This window comes from Salvelinus sp. IW2-2015, linkage group LG27 (genome assembly GCF_002910315.2).
Source record: "Salvelinus sp. IW2-2015 linkage group LG27, ASM291031v2, whole genome shotgun sequence".
NCBI classification, from domain to species: Eukaryota; Metazoa; Chordata; class Actinopteri; order Salmoniformes; family Salmonidae; genus Salvelinus; species Salvelinus sp. IW2-2015.
This window is the reverse complement of record NC_036867.1, coordinates 9,202,684-9,224,693: the sequence shown is the minus strand read 5'-3', so window position 1 is coordinate 9,224,693 and position 22,010 is coordinate 9,202,684. Positions and strand designations below refer to the sequence as shown.

Here is a 22,010-nt window from a genome sequence, read left to right as displayed (position 1 = left end):
TATGGATTTTATGGTTCATTAAGAAATCTAAACTTAATGTGTTTTTGGTTGTGAGTCAATTAGACCATGGCCATTTCAAGCTTCGAGCTAAAAACCTACAACAGGCTAGCTCTCTGGGAACAGGGTTGGAGAGCCCTAGGCTACAGGCTAGCCTTCAGCCAAAACCAAGAGTGTCTATTCCATTGTGTTTGATAGGAAGGTCTAATCCTCATGTACTGGCACACCAGAACCCCCCAGCAGAAATTAAATACATGGTTCATTCCTTACACAGCCTGTGAATGTGAATCCAACACCACAAAGAAAACCATGGTCTTACAGAAACGTATTTTATTCACACCACTTTGTACTCCAACTATGTTAGAACTTAACATAAGCTATCCTATGTTGATCGTTCATTCTTCGGTGCACACTATTAAAAAAAAGTCAATACATATGCATTAGAAATAATCAGAAGGGGGCACAGGCGATTCTGAAAATCCTTGCAGCCTCCCTTTTGACCACTTAAAAAGAACAAGACATTTTTAACACAGCTCAGAGGGGCTTGGAAAAGACTAAGGTTTTGACGTTGGTAAAGCATTTACATTTGGAACAGAACAGAAGTCAAATAGTGATAATGGTAAATAGAGGAATATATACTGCTTGGGAACACCACAAAACACAATACCATTGACGACAAAAAAGTACCATTGACAAATGTGTATTCTTCAAATTAGCATTTCATAGAAACAAAAAAAATCTAAACTAGGCGTAAACAAATCGAATATATACATTGAGGTAAAAACACATTGGTCTTCAGAGGAGGTATTTTCTTTAGATTTGAATGACCCAATATCCTGTTAATTACACTTCATATTTTTTTCAGCTTTTTTTGTTTATTTATAAATCAAGTGATGCATACATTGGAACACAATCACATGCAGCTCGTCATTCTAGGAGGAAAAATGACAGAAGAGAGAATAGTCTAACTTAGGCACCAAATAAAACACGATAAAGCTTTCTTTTACACAATGGTCTCACTACAGCAGCCACATGGAACACGTGGAGAGCACCTCTATTGGTTTTTTATTTAGCAAGCAGGACCCTTTTGTGACCCAAACCATTGCTTTCTTTCCCATGGGCATTAATTGGCAGTCTAAAAATGTCTCCAGAATGATGATGCCTGTGCTTTCTGACACTACTGAGCCACAGTACTGCACAAAAAAAAAGGTCCAGATAGTAGCATAGATAGAGACAAGTAAAACTGTGCCCAAACAGGACAGGAGAGAAAAATGGAAAGCCAAGGGACCACGTTAACCAAAAAAATTGCATAACTATAAGAGGAACCCGTGTGTTGTGGTTTTGCATGCCAACTGGGCATATGCATGACCTTTGAAGAAATTATGCAAATTGTGCTCCGGTTTGCGGCCTCTCTCGGGAAAGGTAGAGCCATTTGAGTTTATACATTCACGTCCGTTTAATCTCAGTGCTTACATTTTTGGGGGGTCATCATTTGCATATCTCCCTGGCCTCAAATAGATCACACAATAAATCAAATAATTAATTTAAAACAAATTAACTCAAATAAAAATAGGAACCATTAGTGTTGCTCCTTGCTTGGAGCAACAGTACTGCGTTTCTGTCTGAGCAGACTGCATATCCAGCGGTGCCGTCTACACCATTTGTCTGCCAGTGATAAAATTACCAGATCATATGGGTTTGGGACACAAAAGGGCACGTACAGCAAACACCCACCCTTTCAACCCTCATAACTGGTGCAACAAAGATGGCCGCTGGCAGTCTGCTGCCTGGGACATCCTGGCTTGTGTCTCCTTTCTGTGTTTGGGTGGAAATAGATGAGCAGAAAGGAGGCACAGAAAAGTTTGGGGGGGGTGGGGGGGATATTGAAAAGGACACTGGTAGCACCTCAAGAGACCTCTAGGCAAACTAAATGCGCTTCGAGACCTAAAACCCCACTTTTCCACTCTAGACCACCCCGAAAGCCGCGACTGTGTAGCCCCATTTTTATAATAAAACCAGAGGTGCAAAGGTATGGTTGTTGTCGTTGTTTCTGTTAACACGTAAGCTGGTATGGCCAGGAAAAATGACCTGCGTATCACTGAGACGAATACCTGGATATGTCATGTTTTTTACAGTTAATGTAAGAATAAGTCACCTTTGATTTTGGAAACGAAAAGAAAGGCTGCTGGTGATTTTAAGACAGAAATGTGTCCGGACACAGAATGAACGTTGGCCCAGTGTAGACAACGGAGGCATAGATAGCGAAGTAGTCAGCTGAACTGCTGCTGTTTGAGTGTTGTTGTTATGTCCCAGAGAATGGAGTTGACCTTGCCACAAACACAAGCTCTAAGATCTAGCATTATGTACACGCACGGGGACCAAATTCAGCATGATGACATTTCTGCTCTTTTTTTCTTTCGTTTCAGCGATATCTGTTACTCTCTTAATATTAGGGATAGTTTTCACTTCCTTTTCGTTCAAACTATTTTTGCTGACCAACTGTGCAGGACAGAGCTTCCAGCCAGATATACAAGATGTAGGATCTTAAAATTTGACCAGTTCGCTGAAAAAAAATCATGCAGCAACAGGAAATGAGAGTTATTACGTGGATTATAATTAATGGACATTTTTGTAGGGGTTGGTACATTTTTTGTAAGTGAAAATTGCAAACTTCAGAAGTATTTTTAAACCTCAAATACACACGTTTAACATGTCCTGCTGATTTACAGGAATGTTTTCCTGCAACGGGGTGATCAAATTAAGATCCTACATCAATAGTTGTATATATACACCATTTCCCGCCCTCTGTCCATTCATTTCCACTAACTTTATTCTTCCAAATGAACATTTTCAGTATGTAGCAGGGATCACTAAAACCACTATATGGCACAGCATACAATCAATCTCCAAGGTTCAACACAATGTAAAGATCATTTCCTGAAGCACATCTAATCAGAAATAATTTAAAAAAAAAAATGCTTAAAGGGCTACTTCAGCATTTCTCTACAGGATGAAGATTGACCTGATGCATCAGACAGACGTACAGAGAGACATAGACACAGAGACACAGAGATCCCAGCACTCACCCTTGGGGAACACCAATGGTGAATCATGTAGAGACAAAAACATCATGGCACAGATCTATTAAGAGGCATGTGGGATATGTTATGTACATCCAATCGGGTCTCTCACAGAGCATCTCTGACCTCATCTTGGTTTCTGAACAGAGGCAGACATTTTGTAGCAGCACAGTGTCCCATAGATAAATACAATGCATCCAAACAGCAGACAGTTGAAGAGAAATCCAAAGGAATAATAAAAGAACAAAGACAACCTTATTGCCACACAGGTTCACGTGCAGTTAGGTCAGAAGAAGTGCACTTATTGCCAAACACTCATATATTTTGGGGTTCTGTTTATTTTTTGTGATGATTGACAACAGTATTTCATTTAAAAAAAAGATTATATATATATATTTTTTTACACATGCTTCAATATGAGGTTTTGCTTAGTATGCTGAAATAGAACAATAAGCTGCAGTGACATCAAGACTGTGGAAACTGAACATACCAAAACGAGCACAATCCAAATTGGTATAAATATGCAGCTTGCAGGTTTAGGTGTGTGGCAATAGGGCACCTTACAATACAAACAAAAACATACAATTGTTAAAGATGCACTATGCAGAAACCGCTCTGCCACTTCCTGGTTGCTAAAATTCGAATAGTTCGCCTAATTTCAATTTCCTAATTGACAAAACAAGCAAGTATAGTTTAGAGAATCATTGTACCTAAACCATTGTGAAATTTTCCATAACCAAAAATAGTGCATTTTCAGGTGTTTGAAGCTGGTGCACAAAACCAAAAGTAAAGCAAAAACTAAACTTAAAAACAGTAAGCACAGAAATAACGCACATAGAAGAGATCTACCGATTCTTAGACTTGCTTTCAAATGAGAATGACAGATCTATAATTCACATTTCTATGTAAATTTTGACGGTCGCCCAAAAAGTTACATATTGCAGCTTTAAATCTGGTGCTATATTTACTTTTTTTCTTTATATAGAATATTGACCCTACTTTCTAATAGTTATTATTTATCATCTTACTTTTCACAAAACAAAAGCAATCCTGCCTCTCTCCATTGGTCCCTTAAGATTTGCTAAGCTGAAATGTGAAGCAGTTTACATAATGTAACAGAACATTTTTATCCGTAAATGTACATTCTTGTAGTAGTAGAAAAAGTTGCAAAAACCCCCCCCGGAAAACCTATGGCTTAGTAAATATCCATTTGCTATATTTAAATGAATGTACCTCACCTTGTTTTTCTTTAAAGAGCCATCTAAAACAATAAATGTGTGCCGTCACACACTCTGAAACAACCCCAAAAAAAGTATAATCCAACAATGCATGTTCATAGGGCAACTTCAGTAATGCTTGAGCTGTTTTTTATTTCTCCTTAAAGCCACTTTGGAGGTGACCAGTGTAGTCCTGTGGGTACTAGCCCCACTATCAGTCTGGTATTCAGTTTCTATAGTCCAGAGAGCTCTCCCATACAGCAGAGAGAGCGCGAGAGAGAGAGCGCGAGAGAGAGAGCGCGAGAGCGAGAGCGAGAGCGAGAGCGAGAGAGCGAGAGAGCGAGAGAGCGAGAGAGCGAGAGAGCGAGAGAGCGAGAGAGCGAGAGAGAGAGAGAGAGAGAGAGAGAGAGAAGAGAGAGAGAGAGGAGAGAGAGAAGAGAGAGAGAGAGAGAGAGAGAGAGAGAGCGCGAGAGAGCGAGCGCGAGAGAGCGAGCGAGCGAGAAGGTAGAAAGACATCCCTTGTTGCTGTTTTGATGAGGGGGGCTGGCGGAGGGGGGTAGAGGGAGGGTGGGTAGATGGCACCAGAGAGGCGGTATTGTGGCTGCCCCTGGCAGTGTGGCAAGGCCACATGTGTCCTTTCATGTGCATAGGAGGAGGAACACTCCCTGCTGCTCCTACAGCTCTGGGAGGGCTTCTGTCAAGACTCCATGTGATCTTACACACACACACACACCCACCCACACCAACACCCACCCACCCTCACACAGTAACTGACATGAGAGGAGAAGAAGGGGGGTAGGTTTAAAGCAGTGGCACTTTCAGGTTATCACCTGGCTCGGAAGGCATGATGGCGACTGTCGAGCTGTTGTTGTCGTAGTAGTAGCAGAGCAGAGTATATAAAATAGATACATTTTATCTATATTGCATATGCCATAGCATGTTGGCCAAGACTGAATGAGCTCATGTCCAGTTTGTTTGCAAACAAAAACCAATAAGTTAAACTGACCTGTAGTCCCCCTGTACCGTGATACGTAGGGAGAAGAGAAAGAAACACAAAAAAAAGATGCAACATTTTCTGGAGACGAGTCCAACAGCACACCAGCATCTCTCCATGGGAAAAAACACAAATAATAACTCAATTAATATGCTCGTTTTTAAGTACCAGATGGTAAAAAAATAAACAAACTATAGTTCGTTCAGTCTTTTTCTAGGGCGGTTCTCGTCGAGTCCAAGCTACCTCGCCCAGTGACAGAACATTTGTTGTTGGAATGGAGACATTGTCACCTGAATGTTATGACCAGCAGTCATGCAACCTTAGGGTTTTTCTTGTGGGTTGTTGTTGTTTCCTTTCCTCTGGTTTCTGCTGAACAGCATTGAGAGATGGGTCTGTGGCAGGGTGGGACTACTTCGGTCTGTAATCACCCTGATAGGTAATTCACGAGCACTGGAGGAAGTGATCCCACCAATCTTGAGGACAGGGGGGGTGGGGTTTGCACTGGCAAACATCCCTCCACCAGATCCACCCATCACCTCCGTGACACAGGAAATAGATCCACGCGCCGGTCAGCGGGGCGACGAGGAAACGATGACGGCGTTTAGGGAGGGGTCGGGGGATATCAGAGTAAAACTTCACCGTGCCGCCTCTCCTTTCAAACCAAGAGGAGGATCAGCGGGGCGAGAACTAATGATGGTAATAATAAAATAATAAGATTATGAATAATATAATAAGAGAAAGGGAGTGTCTACATCTTGATGCCCTCTGATTGGCTGAGCTGGGAAAGGGTCTTCTTGATGCGTAGCGCAGTGAGGCGGGCGGCTCCGTTGGCATACCAGCACTCCCTCATGATCTTAGCCATTACCCGCAGAGCCTGGAGGAAAGAGAGAGGAAGGTTGACTTGATGAAAAAAAAACGTCACTAAAGCAACGTGTTAGAACAGAGGTGTGTATGAGTATTTTTTATCATGACAATGATATTAGTAAACAGTGGTTTCGTATTCCCAGCAGAACAGAGAGGCAATATCCCAGTGTGCATCACACACACATAGGGAGAGTCCCCCCCCTCCTCACTGTACCCCGATCAAACGCGGAGGGGCCAGGGCCCTGATTCAAAACACTTTTTGTTTAAGGAGAAACATAAGAAATAGCGCAAGAACATTTCCAAGAACCTTTGAGGAACAGCAACTTTGCTTAACTATAGACTTATGAAGAAAGTACAGGGGTGAAAACATGGCAGTTAAGAAAACATTTCTTCTTAAGGTTTTGTGAACCTGGGCCCCTGTGCTCTTAACCACTTACTGATGTTTTTATCCTTTCCACTGTTAGACTCCTGAGAGGCTTGGCTGTGGCCATTGGGTGTACAAGGTGACCCAATACCTACTTCAACAATAGCCCTGTTTTGCTCTCCTAAATTGAAAACCCTGGGCCAATCTGATGCTCATTCCTCAAAAACGTGTTTAAAGGGATAGTTCGGGATTGTGGTAATGGTTCAAGATTGTGGCACCGAGCATACTAGGTGTACCCGAAGTCTTTGCGTGAAGCTAGTTAGCATTTGATTGCAAAATTACCTGCAACTTCCTGCATACTGGATGCAGAGACATAAAACCACAAGTTCATCTGACTCTTGGGAAGTAGGCTTCATTGCCAAAATCCCCTTACTATCCTTTTAAGAAAGTAATGGCATGTTTTTGGTGGAGCTGGAATGAGACGTTGAATCATTTTGTTGCCAGCCTTGTAAACAGCATCTGTTTTCTGGCCATAATTTGTCTACATCTCTCAGAAACCTGTCGAGGACATAATCTTGGAGATTTCCACTAGTGCTTATTAAGACAGAGTGCACTCATTTGGATTAACGCTGACAAATACTCTTCAGGAAGCTTTCTGACAAGTAGGCCTCGCCGCCGCATCTGCTACGGTCTCTCAGTACAACCCACGTCAGTGGCTATGTATATGCTCCAGTTGTGGGAGAAGCCCGCAATTTGAATGGGCGTCTTTAACCACAGAGATTACGTAATTCTGTGTGGAACTGTTCAGTTATGATTACTCATTTTGGTCATGTCCTAGCATTGTACTAGCGACAACGTCAACAGTGAAACGCTTACATTTTGACTTACACAATGCTCGATTTTACAATGCATATTTGAATGACTTTAAAATATTTAGGATTGATAATTATGCATTTAAAAATTGTGAAATGCATTCAATTTGTTAAATGCAACAAACATTTTTTTTTTTGTGTGAACACATACCAATTGGTGTACGACGCGGAAATAAAATAAAGAAAGAAATCTACCAATACCCTATGGATAAGAGTAAGAGACAGGCTAGAGAGAAACACAGCATGTACTATTGTTTCAGAAGCTGTGGCATTACCCAAGTTCACATGAGACCTTGGGACGTTCAATACAGTTGGGACTCATAGAAAAATCCCCACTGATCTAAGAGTCTAGACACTTCCCTATTCAGTTCCAAATATTTTGCTTCCCTATTCAGTAATAGTATTAGTGATAGCCTGGTTGTGGGAGAAGTCTGGCACAGTAGTAGCAGAGCAGCAGCAGCCCACCACGGTCCCTCACTCCCCCACAATCTGCTGCAGTCTGTTGACAAACATACATTACACTGACTCACATCCAGCAGGGCCTTTTCAGCAGCTAGTCTCCACGCTGGCTACTGCTTTAAGAAGCATTCACAGCGCTCTCTGTTTTGTATGCCTGAATGGACTCAAGGCCAGAACACGGCATAATCCTGACACCTAGAAATGACTAAGTGTGCATCTGACTGAAACGGTACCCTATTACCTACATAGTGGACTACTTTTGATATAGTGCACTACTTTGGACCAGGGGGCTCTGGTCCAAAGTAGTGCACTACATAGGAAATAGGGTGCCAGATTAGATGCAGCCCAAATCTGTATCGACCAGACTTTTCATACCCAACGTGTGGTTCTGATGATACAGATGGACTGGCTAAGAGGATTCTTCTCCAGAGTGGGAAACAGGAGAGGGGTGAGTCATGTGAGAAAAACGCACAGGGGAGATGTTATCTGGAGAGTTCACAAAGCCACCGTGGGGCTGTGGGCTGGAAACCACAGGAACGCCCCAGTGGCTAGCTAAAGAGCACAGAGGGTTGTGTGTGTGTGTGTGTGTGTGTGTGTGTGTGTGTGTGTGTGTGTGTGTGTGTGTGTGTGTGTGTGTGTGTGTGCACTTTACTGCACGTACGCACACACGTAGTATGCAAACCGAATACACACACACTGTGTGCAAACTGACTAGACACACACACCTCCCTGAAACCATAGCTTGCGGTGAGACAGAGCGGTTTTTCAGGGTCGTGCTGTCAGACACAAAACAAGGCCGGGAAGGCTCTCCACATGTCACGCTCTGCCTGACTCTGAAAACAAAGCGTCTCTCACAGAATACCAAAACTATCCTAGCAGCCCCGACAACCTGTATGAACATAAGCAGCGAGGGTAATCTGTACCTCATCATAAACTACACCACTGTCTGTTTGGAGAGGGTGCCCCAAGGTGGTCCCCTCACTGTTCTCTGCTCTATCCTACCAGACAGACACACTCCTCCTCTCAGTCCTCCTCCTCCTGGTCGTATTGTTGTTGGCAGGGTGTGGCTGACTCACCGCGGCGGTGCAACACTCCAGTCTCAACAAAAAGCATCTGTGTTTACGGCCTGACCTGGAAACGAGTGGCGGCCGCTGAGGCGCCATCTGCCCATTGGCACATTAAACCACTGCCCCCTCAGCCGTAGCTAGCCTCAATTAAAACCCGGGAGAGAAGAAGAGAATGACTTTCCTCTGTCTGTATATTTCAATTTTGGGGTGGTTTATGCTAGGCCTGGCATGCTAAATGGAGATTCTCCATTGAAAGCGTTTCTTAGTCCGAGATTTGGCTTAATCTGTTTCTGGGAAACCAGACCTGTATGTCTTGACATGTTGTGTTAGTTGTACTGTACATGTGGTCAATTGGTACTGGCATGCTACATTGCTTAATATTTGTGTTGCCGTAGGTTGTATGTATGTATTCATCTAAATTATAAATCATATTTTTACAAAAAAGGTTTTCGGTATGGGGACAACTCAGCAAACAACTTGTTCTGGCCAAGGCAGAAATATAGAATATACCTCAACAATATCTATACCCATTAGACTATTATTTTGGTATCAGGGACATCTATCTCTCCGGTTGATCGATCAGTGTCTTGTCACTGTGTTGTGTTGCATGGCAGGTGCAGCACAGTCACAACAGCTTGGCAGCCATAAAGGCATGGTCGTAGTGGCCAGATTAGATTACAAGATTGTATTACTTTAGATTGGCTCTAATCTAATTGTTCAGTTTTACAGGCAATAAACAGAGAGGATGAAAGAAAGAGTGAAAGAAAGAGCAAAAGAGGGAAAAAAGAGCCTTGTAAACAGAGTGTGATGCCGTGAAGGAGGGAAACCTGAGAGAGAGGGGAGAAACGCAGCACACTTTCTTCCCCTCAGGGTGGATGGTTACTCTCTGAGGGAGGGACTGTGGTTCTAATGAGGAGAGAGGGAAACACTAGCTTGTGAGACCAGTCTTATTGAGATAGATGGACGCATGGGAGAGTTTCAGGTTTGTGGGCTGTGATCGTTCTTGGTTTAAACGCACCATGTCACGTGGACTTTCAGTTGATGAAATTGGCTAGTTATTATGGCTGTAAAGAGAAGACACTTAAGGTGAGTCGTACCTCAGAACTTGTAATGTGAACAGTTTAAAAACCAAAGCAATAAAAAGATAAGCATTTTTTATGGTATGAAGGTCCTGTGTGTGTGTGTGTTACGTACCTCACAGCTCTGCCAACGGTTTGGAATGTTGGGCCGTAGCTTCTGCTCACACACCACCCTCCTCATCTCCTCTACAGAGGGGTCTGACTGCACCAGGTCATGGTATGGCAGCTGGTAGTCTTCAACGATGCCTGACGCAAATCACGTCAGACGCATTAAAATACATCACAAACCGCTGACGGTACGTACAACGCAATACAACAAACTTTTATTATCCCTCGAAGGGAAAATGTGTTTGTCCTCCGCACAGTATATATCATAAACATCCCAGAGGAAGTAGCTCATGTCCTTCAAAAAGGAAATGTATGTGATTTGTATATACAGTGATAATCCAACAGAACCAGAGAATTAGTTCATGAACTAATAAACTTGCTATGCGCCATCATATTACTCACCAACTGTTGTTATCGGGGGAGCAACAGACAGTGAATTAATAACGGAGTATCTACAGGGGGACCAACGCACGTACCTGCTAGAGAGCATCTACTGGCTATCTCCCAGAACACCAAGCCCATGGCGTAGATATCTGCCCTCTTAAATGACTCAAAATGCTTCATGTTTATCGAGTCGTCCAGCACCTCTGGTGCCATATACCTGGAGAGAGAGAGAGAGACGACAAGGTTGGTTAGATACTACAGTAGACTGACCGCGCACACACACACACGTTACGTCTTATGCAGCATTCAATTCACAAGTCTAATTCACAACCTTCCACACGGAGCAAAAATGTCTTAAATTGAAATCCTTGAGCTGGAGTTTCATACTGACAATAAAAACAATCAAAAGGTTTGGTTTCAATACACCTACAAACGCTCCCGTTCAATTGAGAGCGTTTCATAAACGCTCATATCTCAGCAGTTAGAAGCGAATCAATATTTTCACAACACACTCCGTGCAATCAAAGATACAATCATTCCTGTTTTTTATTTAAAAGAATTCAAACAAAAACTGATTCTATCCTCTGCTAGGCAGCCAGGCGTGTTCTCCCAACACAGCTTCTCAGAGAGATATGAAACATTATCCTCCTCAGCATTTGTAGATGAACAACATTCTTGATAACCAGCAATTCTCTCCGGTTGGAAGTTTCTGGCACAGATCGACAATCAGTTTCCCCTCCTCAAAATTCTCACCTGCACCATTAGACCTCAAACACAAAACTGACAGATCAGTGTCTAGGGGCAATATCTCTAATACTGTCATTAGAGAAAGGACATTTTGTTCCTTAGAAGGGAACCCCAGATTCCCAGCTAGAGATGAGAGCGAGAGGGAATGTTTTGGGAAGGGGGTTACCCTCTCCTCTGGAAAGTTGGGAGCCACAGGAAGGAAGGGTGTTAGCGCTGCGGCGCTGGGCCTAATCTCCCTCCACAGTCCACAGACGTTCCAGAGGGTGAAGTCCCAGAGCCGTGAGCCTCACTAAGCCCCACGGATTCCAGTGGGCCAGCTGAGCAGACAGACAGAGCCAGCCAGGACCACAACCACCCGCCTGCCACAAAGAGAAAGAAGGGGGTCTCCCGCGCTACGCCAGAAAGGTAGAAAAACTCACAGGGCTTGACATTGTCTACCAGCACCAATGTGTCAGTGCACCAATTAATGCAGCTCCACCACCTAACGACAATGAACATTGTAAACTGTGGTAATGCCATCGACCACCCCCCCCACCCCCACCCCATCTACCTCTCAATGACTCAGTACTGGGCCTGCAGCATTGATCCCCCCCCCACCACACCCACAGTCCCCAGCCCGAGGGCAATTCTACATGAAACATGAGTGCAGGGGGGAACGGGGGAAAAAGAGGGAAGGAAAGACAGGGGAAATGTTTCTAGCAGGGCTTCACAAGTAGGACAGATTTTTACTCGTCCAAAATCTCAAGTCAATTGTCCAAAAAAAAGGGGAAAAAAGGTCTGCAACACCATTTTTACATCATCGTACGGTGCAAGGAACCACCTTACAAAATAAAATGCATTACTATGCTTTTCACCATAGAGAATCAGTTACAAATGTAGGCTACACCTATTGGCTTCTTTGCCTATTCAAGTATTCAAGTCTGCTTCAAAATACAACACTGCCCCTTTAAGGCTCTGCTGGAGGATGGTTGGTTACCCTTGGTAGCATAAAAAATATTGCAACATTACAATTACAACCAAATTACCTGTCTTAATAAAATAATTCCCTCCAGGGCTCGAAATGAAGGGCGTCCCGGGAAAAAAAAATGTCTAAAGTTCAAAACAGACCCTGACACAGTTCTGGGACGAACCACTGCATATAATGTATATTTGGTCTTAAAGCAGAGGCTACTAAAACAGAACAGACCGTTTAGCTTAAAATGTTGATCAAGTTTATGTCTTCATATTATAAGCTCAATAATGCGCACATGGCCGTAGACTACGCATGAACGTTCCAAAATGCAATTACAGGGGAAACGGCACGCGCTAGCGGTTTCATGTGACAGAAATGAAAATATATTTTAGAAATTAAGAAAGAGGGGAGATCTAAAGATGCATCAACATGGGTTACTAATAAGACTAGGATTATGCCTTTGGCTGCTGGACAACAAACTAACATTGATTTAAAAACCAAGAAAACATGAGAAAAATGCTGGTTTCAATGGCATATTATGGGTGTATAAAATAATTCCCTCAACATTTCTATGGTTGTATTTTGGCCAGGCTACTTTGAAACAAGACATGGTTTCATAAAACATCACTGTTGCTGCTGCAGTGAGGTGGAGACGGCGCATTTGTATGGGCAGCGTGTTTCCATGTAATTACTCACGCCGTGTGCCCCTCTCTTTTCCTCCTTCTCTACCATCCGCCCCTCCCTCCCTCGCAGCTGCCCTCCCTCCCTACCTGCTACCGATTTCACTGCACCCTCACCTATTATGGCCAGCAGTAGCTGTTGGAGCTGGGAGTCGGGGTGATGGCTCCAGTCACTATGAATGACGACTCGAAAGAGGCCGCCCCTGGGGACTCCACTTACCTTTGAGTTTCACACTGTGGGTGGGGGCTTGGCAGCACTCTGGAGCCAGAATGGACGAACAGTTTAAAAGGCACCTCCACCTCATCATTACAGCCAATGACAGCTTGTGGAGCCAGAATGGCCGCCAAAGGGCTCCTGTTACCTTTTGATTCCCGTTCCATCGTCGAGGGGGGAGTAGTTTGAAGTCGCCACTAACCACATCAAAGAGCCTGCATGGCGGCTCAGTCATATCACATTGCCAGTCCAAATAACAGGCATAAGAGGGCAGAGGAGCCCAAATGGGGAGTCCAGTTACCTTTTGGTTCCTACTCTGTGGTTGGGGGCGATGTCGATGGTGTCAGTGGCGGAGTCATGGCGCACGGCCAGGCCCAGGTCAGCGATGCAGCACGTCCCGCTCTTCTTCACCAGGATGTTCTTAGATTTCAGGTCCCTGTGGGCGATGGCCGGCTTCCCTGGAATTGGAGGGGAAAAGAGAGAGGGTGGGAAAAGAGAGAGGGTGGGAAAAGAGAGAGGGTGGGAAAAGAGAGAGGGTGGGAAAAGAGAGAAGGTGGGAAAAGAGAGAAGGTGGGAAAAGAGAGAAGGTGGGTGAAGAGAAGAGGGTGGGAGGAGGACAGAGAGAGAGAGAGGGAAGAAGAGAGATGCGAGGGTGGGAAGAGGAGAGAAAGAGAGGGGGAAGGAAGGGAAGAGGAGAGAAAAAGAGAGGGAAGGAAAGCGAGAGAGAAGAGAGAGAGCGACAGAGGGGACAAAAAAGAGAGAGAAATTAGATTGAGCGCTCACTGATGCAAAGGTCAGACAGTGAGGGGAGAAAAACTGAAAAGATAAAAAGCCTGCCTGTCCCCGCTGGTGCCTACATGATCGTATTTGACATGTAGGAGTGGAGAGAGTGGGGGTGCATCTCAATAGTCTTAAGTGGTCTCCTCTCCTTACTCCTTGTATCCGTACTAATCTGAAAAAACTGGACAGCTGAAAGCACATTCTTTGCATTTGCATATCCTGCATCTTCAGATAAGAAAATAGACCCATAATAAGGTCCTGTATATGGTACAGTTGAAGTCAGAAGTTTACATACACCTAGGTTGGTGTCATTAAAACTTGTTTTTCAACCACTCCACAAATTTCTTGTTAACAAACTATAGTTTTGGCAAGTCGGTTATAACATCTAATTTGTACAATTTTTCCAACAATTGTTTACAGACAGATCATTTCACTTATCATTCACTGTATCACAATTCCAGTGGGTCAGAAGTTTACATACACTAAGTTGACTGTGCCTTTAAACAGCTTGGAAAATTCCAGAAAATTATGTCATGGCTTTAAGAGCTTCTGATAAATGATGTCAATTAGCCTGAGTCAATTGGAGGTGTACCTGCGGACGTATTTCAAGGCCTAACTTCAAACTCGGTGCCTCTTTGCTTGAAATCGTGGGAAAAATCTGCCAAGACCTCAGAAAAATAATTGTGCACCTCCACAAGTCTGGTTCATCCTTGGGAGCAATTTACAAACACCTGAAGGTACCACGTTCATCTGTACACACTTTAGTATCCAAGTATAAACATCATGGGACCACGCAGCCATCATACCGCTCAGGAAGGAGACGCGTTCTGTCTCCTAGAGATTAACATACTTTGGTGCGAAAAGTGCAAATCAATCCCAGAACCGCAGCAAAGGACCTTGTGAAGATGCTGGAGGAAACAGGTACAAAAGTATCTATAGCCACAGTAAAACGAGTCCTATATTGACACAACCTGAAAGGCCGCTCAGCAAGGAAGATGCCACTGCTCCAAAACTGCCATAAAAAAGCCAGACTACAGTTTGCAACTGCACATGGGGACAAAGATCGTACTTTTTTGAGAAAATGTCCTCTGGTCTGATGAAACAAAAATATAACTGTTTGGCCATAATGACCCTCATTATGATTGGAGGAAAAAGGGGGAGGCTTGCAAGCCGAAGAAGACCATCCCAACTGTGAAGAACGGGGGTGACAGCATCATGTTGTGGGGTGCTTTGCTGCAGGAGGGACTGGTGCACTTCACAAAATAGATGGCATAATGAGGAAGGAAAATGATGTGGATATATGGAAGCAACATCTCAAGACATCAGTCAGGAAGTTAACCTCTCTGGGATATGTGGGACGCTAGAGTCCCAACTGGCCAACATCCAGTGAAAATGCAGAGAGCCAAATTCAAATAAATTACTATAAAAATTAAACTTTCATGAAAATCACACATTCAGTATACCAAATTAAAGATACACTTGTTGCGAATCCAGCCAACGTGTAAGATTTCAAAAATGCTTTACGGCGAAAGCAAACAATGCTATTATCTGAGGACAGCACCCAAGCAAACACAGATCATCATATTTCAACTCTCCAGGCGCGACACTAAACGAAGAAATAAAGATATAATTCATGCCTTACCTTTGACGAGCTTCTTCTGTTGGCACTCCAATATGTCCCATATACATCACAAATGGTCCTTTTGTTCGATTAATTCCGTCGATATATATCCAAAATGTCCATTTATTTGGGGCGTTTGATCCAGAAAAACACTGGTTCCAACTTGCGCAACGTGACTACAAAATATCTCAAATGTTACCTGTAAGGTTTGTCCAAACATTTCAAACTACTTTTGTAATACAACTTTAGGTATTTTTTAACATAAATAATCGATAAAATTGAAGACAGATCATTTCACTTATCAATACCGGAGGAAAACAAAGTGTAGCTAGCTTTCAGGTCACGCACCTCTAACAAAGAGTACACTTCCTTCTACCCTCATTCTGAACAGTGTTACGTCTTCATTTCTCAAAGGAAAAACCTCAACTAATTTCTAAAGACTGTTGACATCCAGTGGAAGCGATAGGAACTGCAAGAAGGTCCCTTAGAAATCTGGATTCCCAATGAAACCCCATTGAAAAGAGCGTGACCTAAAAAAAATAAGATTCTGAATGGTTTGTCCTCGGGGTTTTGCCTGCCAAATAAGTGCTGTTATACTCACAGACATATTTCAAACAGTTTTAGAAACTTCAGAGTGTTTTCTATCCAAATCTACTAATAATATGCATATCTTAGGTTCTGGGCCTGAGTAGCAGGCAGTTTATTTTGGACACGCTTTTCATCCAGACGTGAAAATACTGCCACCTATCCCAGAGAAGTTAAAGCTTGGTCGCAAATGGGTCTTCCAAATGGACAATGACCCCAAGCATACTTCCAAAGGTGTGGCAACATGGCTTAAGGACAACAAAGTCAAGGTATTGGAGTGGCCATCACAAAGCCCTGACCTCAATCCCATAGAAAATTTGTGGGCAGAACTGAAAAAGCGTGTGTGAGCAAGGATCCTACAAACCTGACTCCGTTACACCAGCTCTGTCAGGCGGAATGGAACAAAATTCACCCAACGTATTGTGGGAAGCTTGTGGAAGGCTACCCGAAACGTTTGTCCCAAGTTAAACAATTTAAAAAGGCAATGCTACCAAATACTAATTGAGTGCATGTAAACTTCTGACCCACTGGGAATGTGATAAAATAAAATAAAAGCTTAAATAAATCACTACTATTATTCTGACATTTCACATTCTTAAAATAAAGTGGTGATCCTAACTGACCTAAGACAGGAAATCTTTACTAGGATTAAATTTCAGGAACAGTAAAAAAATATATTTAAAAAACGGAGTTTAAATGGCTAAGGTGTATGTAAACTTCCAACTTCAACTGTATATATACACCCACTAACGGTCAAAAGTTTCAGAACACCTACTCATTCAAGGGTTTTTCTTTATTTTTTACTATTTTCTACACAGTAGAATAATAGTTTAGACATCAAAACTATGAAATAACACGTATGGAATCATGTAGTAACCAAAAAAGTGTTAAACCAATCTCAATATATTTTTGTGAGATTCTACAAAGTAGCCACCCTTTGCCGTGACAATGCAAATTGTGCAAAGCTCTCTCAACCAGCTTCATGAGATAGTCACCGGTGTGCCTTCTTAAAAGTACATTTGTGGAATTTCTTTCCCTTTTAATGCGTTTGAGACAAATCAGTTGTATTGTGACACGGTAGGGGTGGTATATAGGGCTATCTTTTATTTGGTAAAAGACCAAGTCCATATTATGGCAAGAACAAGCACTATGATGAAACTGGCTCTCATGAGGACCGCTGCAGAGGATAAGTTCAGAGTTACCAACCTCAGAAATTGCAGCCCAAATAAATGCTTCACAGGGTTCAAGTAACAGACATATCTCAACATCAACTGTTCAGAGACCGCGTGAATCAGGCCTTCATGGTCGAATTGCTGCAAAGAAACCACTACTAAAGGACACCAATAATAAGAAGAGACTTGCTTGGGCCAAGAAACACGAGCAATAGACATTAGACCGGTGGAAATGTGTCCTTTTGTCTGGAGTCCAAATTAGGAGATTTTTTGTTCCAACCGCCGTGTTTTTGTGAGACGCCGTGTGGGTGAACGGATGATCTCCGCATGTGTATTTCCAAACGTAAAGCATTGAGGAGCAGGTGTTATGGTGCTTTGCTGGTGACACTGTCAGTAATTTATTTAGAATTCAAGGCATACTTAACCAGCATGGCTACCACAACATTCTGCAGCGATATGCCATCCCATCTGGTTTGGGCTTATTGGGACTATCATTTGTTTTTCAACAGAACAATGACCCAACACACCTCCAGACTGTGTAAGGGCTATTTGACCAAGAAGGAGAGTGATGGAGTGCTACATCAGGTGACCTGGCCTCCACAATCACCCGACCTCAACCCATTTGAGATGGTTTGGGATGAGCCGGACCGCGGAGTGAAGGAAAAACAGCCAAACAAGTGCTCAGCATATGTGGGAACTCCTTGAAAAGCATTCCAGGTGAAGCTGGTTGAGAGATTGCCAAGAGTGTGCAAAGCTGTCATCAAGGTAAAGGGTGGCTATTTGAAGAATCTCAAATATAAAATATTTTGATTTGTTTAACTTCTTGCGGCTGAGTCCCCGTTAATAACGGGATCGATATGACAACAGCCAGTGAAAGTGCAGGGCGCCAAATTCAAAACAACCGAAATCTCATAATTAAAATTCCTCAGTCACACAAGTATTTTACACCATTTTATAGATAAACTTGTTGTTAATCCCACCACAGTGTCCGATTTCAAAAATACTTTATGACGAAAGCACACCAAACGATTATGTTAGGTCTGCAGCCAGTCACAGAAAAACCCAACCATTTTCCAGCCAAAGAGAGGAGTCACAAAAAGCAGAAATAGAGATAAAATTAATCACTAACCGTTGATGATCTTCATCAGATGACACTCACAGGACTTCATGTTACACAATACATATATGTATTGTTCGATAAAGTTAATATTTATATCCAAAAATCTTAGTTTACATTGGCACGTTATGTTCAGTAATGTTTTGCCTCCAAAACATCTGGTGATTTTGCAGAGAGCCACATCAATTTACAGAAATACTCATAATAAACATTGATAAAAGATACAGGTGTTTTACATGGAACTTTAGATAAACTTCTCCTTAATGCAACCGCTGTGTCAGATTTTTTTTTTAAAGCACACCATGCTATAATCTGAGTACAGCGCTCAGAGCCCAAATAAGCCATAAAGATATCCGCCATGTTTTGGAGTCAACAGAAGTCAGAAATAGCATTACAAATATTCACTTACCTTTGATGATCTTCATCAGAATGCTCTCCCAGGAATCCCAGTTCGACAATAAATGTTTGTTTTGTTCGATATAGTCCATCATTTATGTCCAAATACCTTCATTTTGTTCGCGCGTTCAGTCCAGTAATCCACATTCATGACGCGCAGGTCAGACGAAAAGTCAAACAATTCCATTACAGTTCGTAGAAACATGTCAAACGATGTATAGAATCAATCTTTAGGATGTTAACATAAATCTTCAATAAAGTTTCAACCGGAGAATTCCTTTGTCTTCAGGAATGCAATGGAAAGCAGGTCGCTCTCACGTGAGCGCGCATGTTAAGCTCGTGTCAGACACCTGACTCAGAGCTCTCCTTCCCTCATTCTTCACAGTAGAAGCATCAAACAAGGTTCTAAAGACTTGACATCTAGTGGAAGCCTTAGTATGCCCAAAATGACCAATATCCCACTGTATATTGGATAGGCAAACCTACAAACCTCAGATTTCCCACTTCCTGGTTGGATTTCTTTCTCGGGTTTTTGCCTGCCATAGGAGTTCTGTTATACTCACAGACATCATTCAAACAGTTTTAGAAACTTCAGTGTTTTCTATCCAAATCTACTAATAATATGCATATCTTAGCCTCTGAGCCTGAGTAGCAGGCAGTTTACTCTGGCCACCTTTTCATCCAAGCTACTCAATACTGCCACCCAGCCATAAGAAGTTATCACTTTTTTGATTAGTACATGATTCCATATGTGTTATTTCATAGTTTTGATCTTTTCACTATTATTCTACAATGTAGAAAATAGTAAAATTAAAGAAAATCCCTTGAATGAGTAGGTGTTCTAAAACTTTTGACCGGTAGTGTATAGTGCAATATATCATAGTCTGTGTGGGACCCAGAGAGGTAGACACAGGGGAAGAATAGGGAATAATTACTAGGTAGGTAGCGTGCAATCAGGAGATCAAATACAGAGGCCCGACAGGGATGATTAAACATCTATTTACAGATATAGAGTGGGGTTTCCCTACGGTGGGGAGCAGACCTGCTTGTCATCATAGTCGAACTTCCAAGTTTCCCTTTCTATGTCCATGATACAAACCTAATGTGTGAACATTATGATTAGAGTACAGATATACGTATGAAGTATTGTATGCATGTCATTTGGTGCCTATGTTACACACAGTTTGTAACACATTACTATTCTACGTGAAGCCAAAAGGCAAATGTTCCGACTCCCATCTCTTGACAAAAAGTGAAGTCCTCAGTCGCTGATTGGTGGGTGTTGCTGTCACCAGTCACTGATTGACTGTGATTGGTCAACATAGCTGTCACTCACCTTGCGTGCCAACAATCTCCATGTGGAGGTGGGCCAGGCCGCTGGCAGTGGACAGGGAAAGTTTGATCATGCCCTCCACGGTGACGGTGTAGCGGTTCAGGTAGTCAAACAAAGAGCCATGCTCATGGTAGTCTGATACCAGCCACAGCTGGGTCCATGTCCCATTATCTGGAAAGAGAAGGGGGGAACAGAAAGAGGGAGGGGAGAGGGATACAGGTACAGAGAGATAAAGTAGAGTAAGATGAGTGATGGAGAGAAAAACAAAGAAACAGACAGACCGAGAAAGACCGAGCGACCGAGGGTGAGAAAGACAGAGCGAGAGAGACAGAGAGACAGAGCGAGAGAGACAGAAAGACAGAGCGAGAGAGACAGAAAGACAGAGCGAGAGAGACAGAGCGAGAGAGAGACAGAGCGAGAGACAGACAGAGCGAGAGAGACAGAGCGAGAGAGACAGAGAAAGACAGAGAGAGAAAGACAGAGAGACAGAGAGAGAAAGACAGAGAGACAAAGACAGAGAGACAGAGAGAGAAAGACAGAGAGAGAAAGACAGAGAGAGAGGGAGAGAGACAGAGGTTAATGAACACAGTGAGTTGGTTCTCCTCAGAGCAATGTAATGTTACATCCAGATGGCCAGAGAGCTCAGAGCAGCTGGACTGAGCACAACCACCGCCCCGACTCTAGAAACACACACACACCTACCCCTGGCTCTCTAGCAGGGTTTCTGCACTGAGATCACTAGACTTCCTCCAAATATGCTGGAGTGACCCTTCTCATGAGTATCAAACCGTTACAAGCCCACACCAGCTTCTACCTTATCCTAAACACTAATAGAGGGGCATTACGAATCTTAAGGTCCAGCAAGAAAAATCAATAAAAACGAACCCCTACAAAAGTGGGTCTACTCTTTAGAGGTGAGCTCTGATTGGTCGTACCTTTGTTGTCGGCAGCGATGAAGCCCAGGATGTTCTCGTGACGCAGCATGACTGTCTGGTAGATCTCAGCCTCGCGGAACCACGAGCGCTCCTCACGGGACGAGAAGATCTTGACCGCCACCTCCTCGTCTCGCCACTTCCCCCGCCACACCTCACCGAAGCGGCCCTTCCCGATGCTCTCCTGGAGGATGATGGTCCGGGCTATGGTCCTCTGAACCAGCAGTGGCAGACCTGGGAGGAAGAAGATGGTTTAGAAATGCGCTACAAAACGGGACTGGTCACTCACTAGCAATGTACATAGTAACAACCGCTGCTTAAGAAGAAAGCAATCCAAAAGACGACGTCATGAAAATGACCTGGAACTAACTTCAGTGTAAAAAGTGATTGGCTAATTGTCTGTGCTGTGGCTTTTCGGACAATATTCAGCAAATGCATTTTATTTTTTTAAACCTTAAACATATTGAAACTGAAACCGTCACAAACAGGCCAGAGTTGTGCTCCTGGGTAAATATATCTATCGCTCTCTTTAATTTCACCAGCTGGACAGTCAGCTATTTACTGTGGGGCCTGCAGGGAGGGGTTGAGAAGTTGAAAGCCGCAGGTACTAGCAGCAGCAGAAATAGCCAGGCTGTAGAGGCTGCGGAGGTCAGGGCCATTAGAAGCCAAACGGAGCGTAGGTTGTGGTGGGCTAGCTAGCTGTATGAGGAGAGAGGAGAGCAGGGAGGAGACAGATGCAGGGAGGAGTGCAGGGAGGAGACAGATGGGGTCACTATGATCCTAGCAGGGTCTGATGTTCACTAGATGTGTGCCGTGACGTCCTGCAAAATAATACACTGCTCAAAAAAATAAAGGGAACACTTAAACAACACAATGTAACTCCAAGTCAATCACACTTCTGTGAAATCAAACTGTCCACTTAGGAAGCAACACTGATTGACAATAAATTTCACATGCTGTTGTGCAAATGGAATAGACAAAAGGTGGAAATTATAG

The 22,010-nt window shown here is 43.2% G+C and overlaps 1 protein-coding gene across 3 annotated transcripts in view; it reads right to left on the bottom strand.

The window, feature by feature from the left end:
- Positions 1-312: 312 nt before the first annotated feature.
- The window catches only part of tgfbr1b (transforming growth factor, beta receptor 1 b), a 60,321-nt gene continuing 38,623 nt past the window's right edge, over positions 313-22,010 (bottom strand). For 2 of the 3 annotated variants that reach the window (XM_023972978.2, XM_023972979.3), the window contains exons 4-9: positions 21,018-21,248; positions 20,086-20,253; positions 13,380-13,536; positions 10,578-10,702; positions 10,109-10,239; positions 313-6,162 (exon numbers count right to left, since the gene is read on the bottom strand). In XM_023972978.2, the coding sequence (XP_023828746.1) occupies positions 6,037-6,162; positions 10,109-10,239; positions 10,578-10,702; positions 13,380-13,536; positions 20,086-20,253; positions 21,018-21,248 (938 nt within the window). In that variant the 3' untranslated portion in view covers positions 313-6,036. The remainder of the gene's footprint in view (positions 6,163-10,108; positions 10,240-10,577; positions 10,703-13,379; positions 13,537-20,085; positions 20,254-21,017; positions 21,249-22,010) is intronic. The other variant, XM_023972980.2, reaches the window with a different exon arrangement.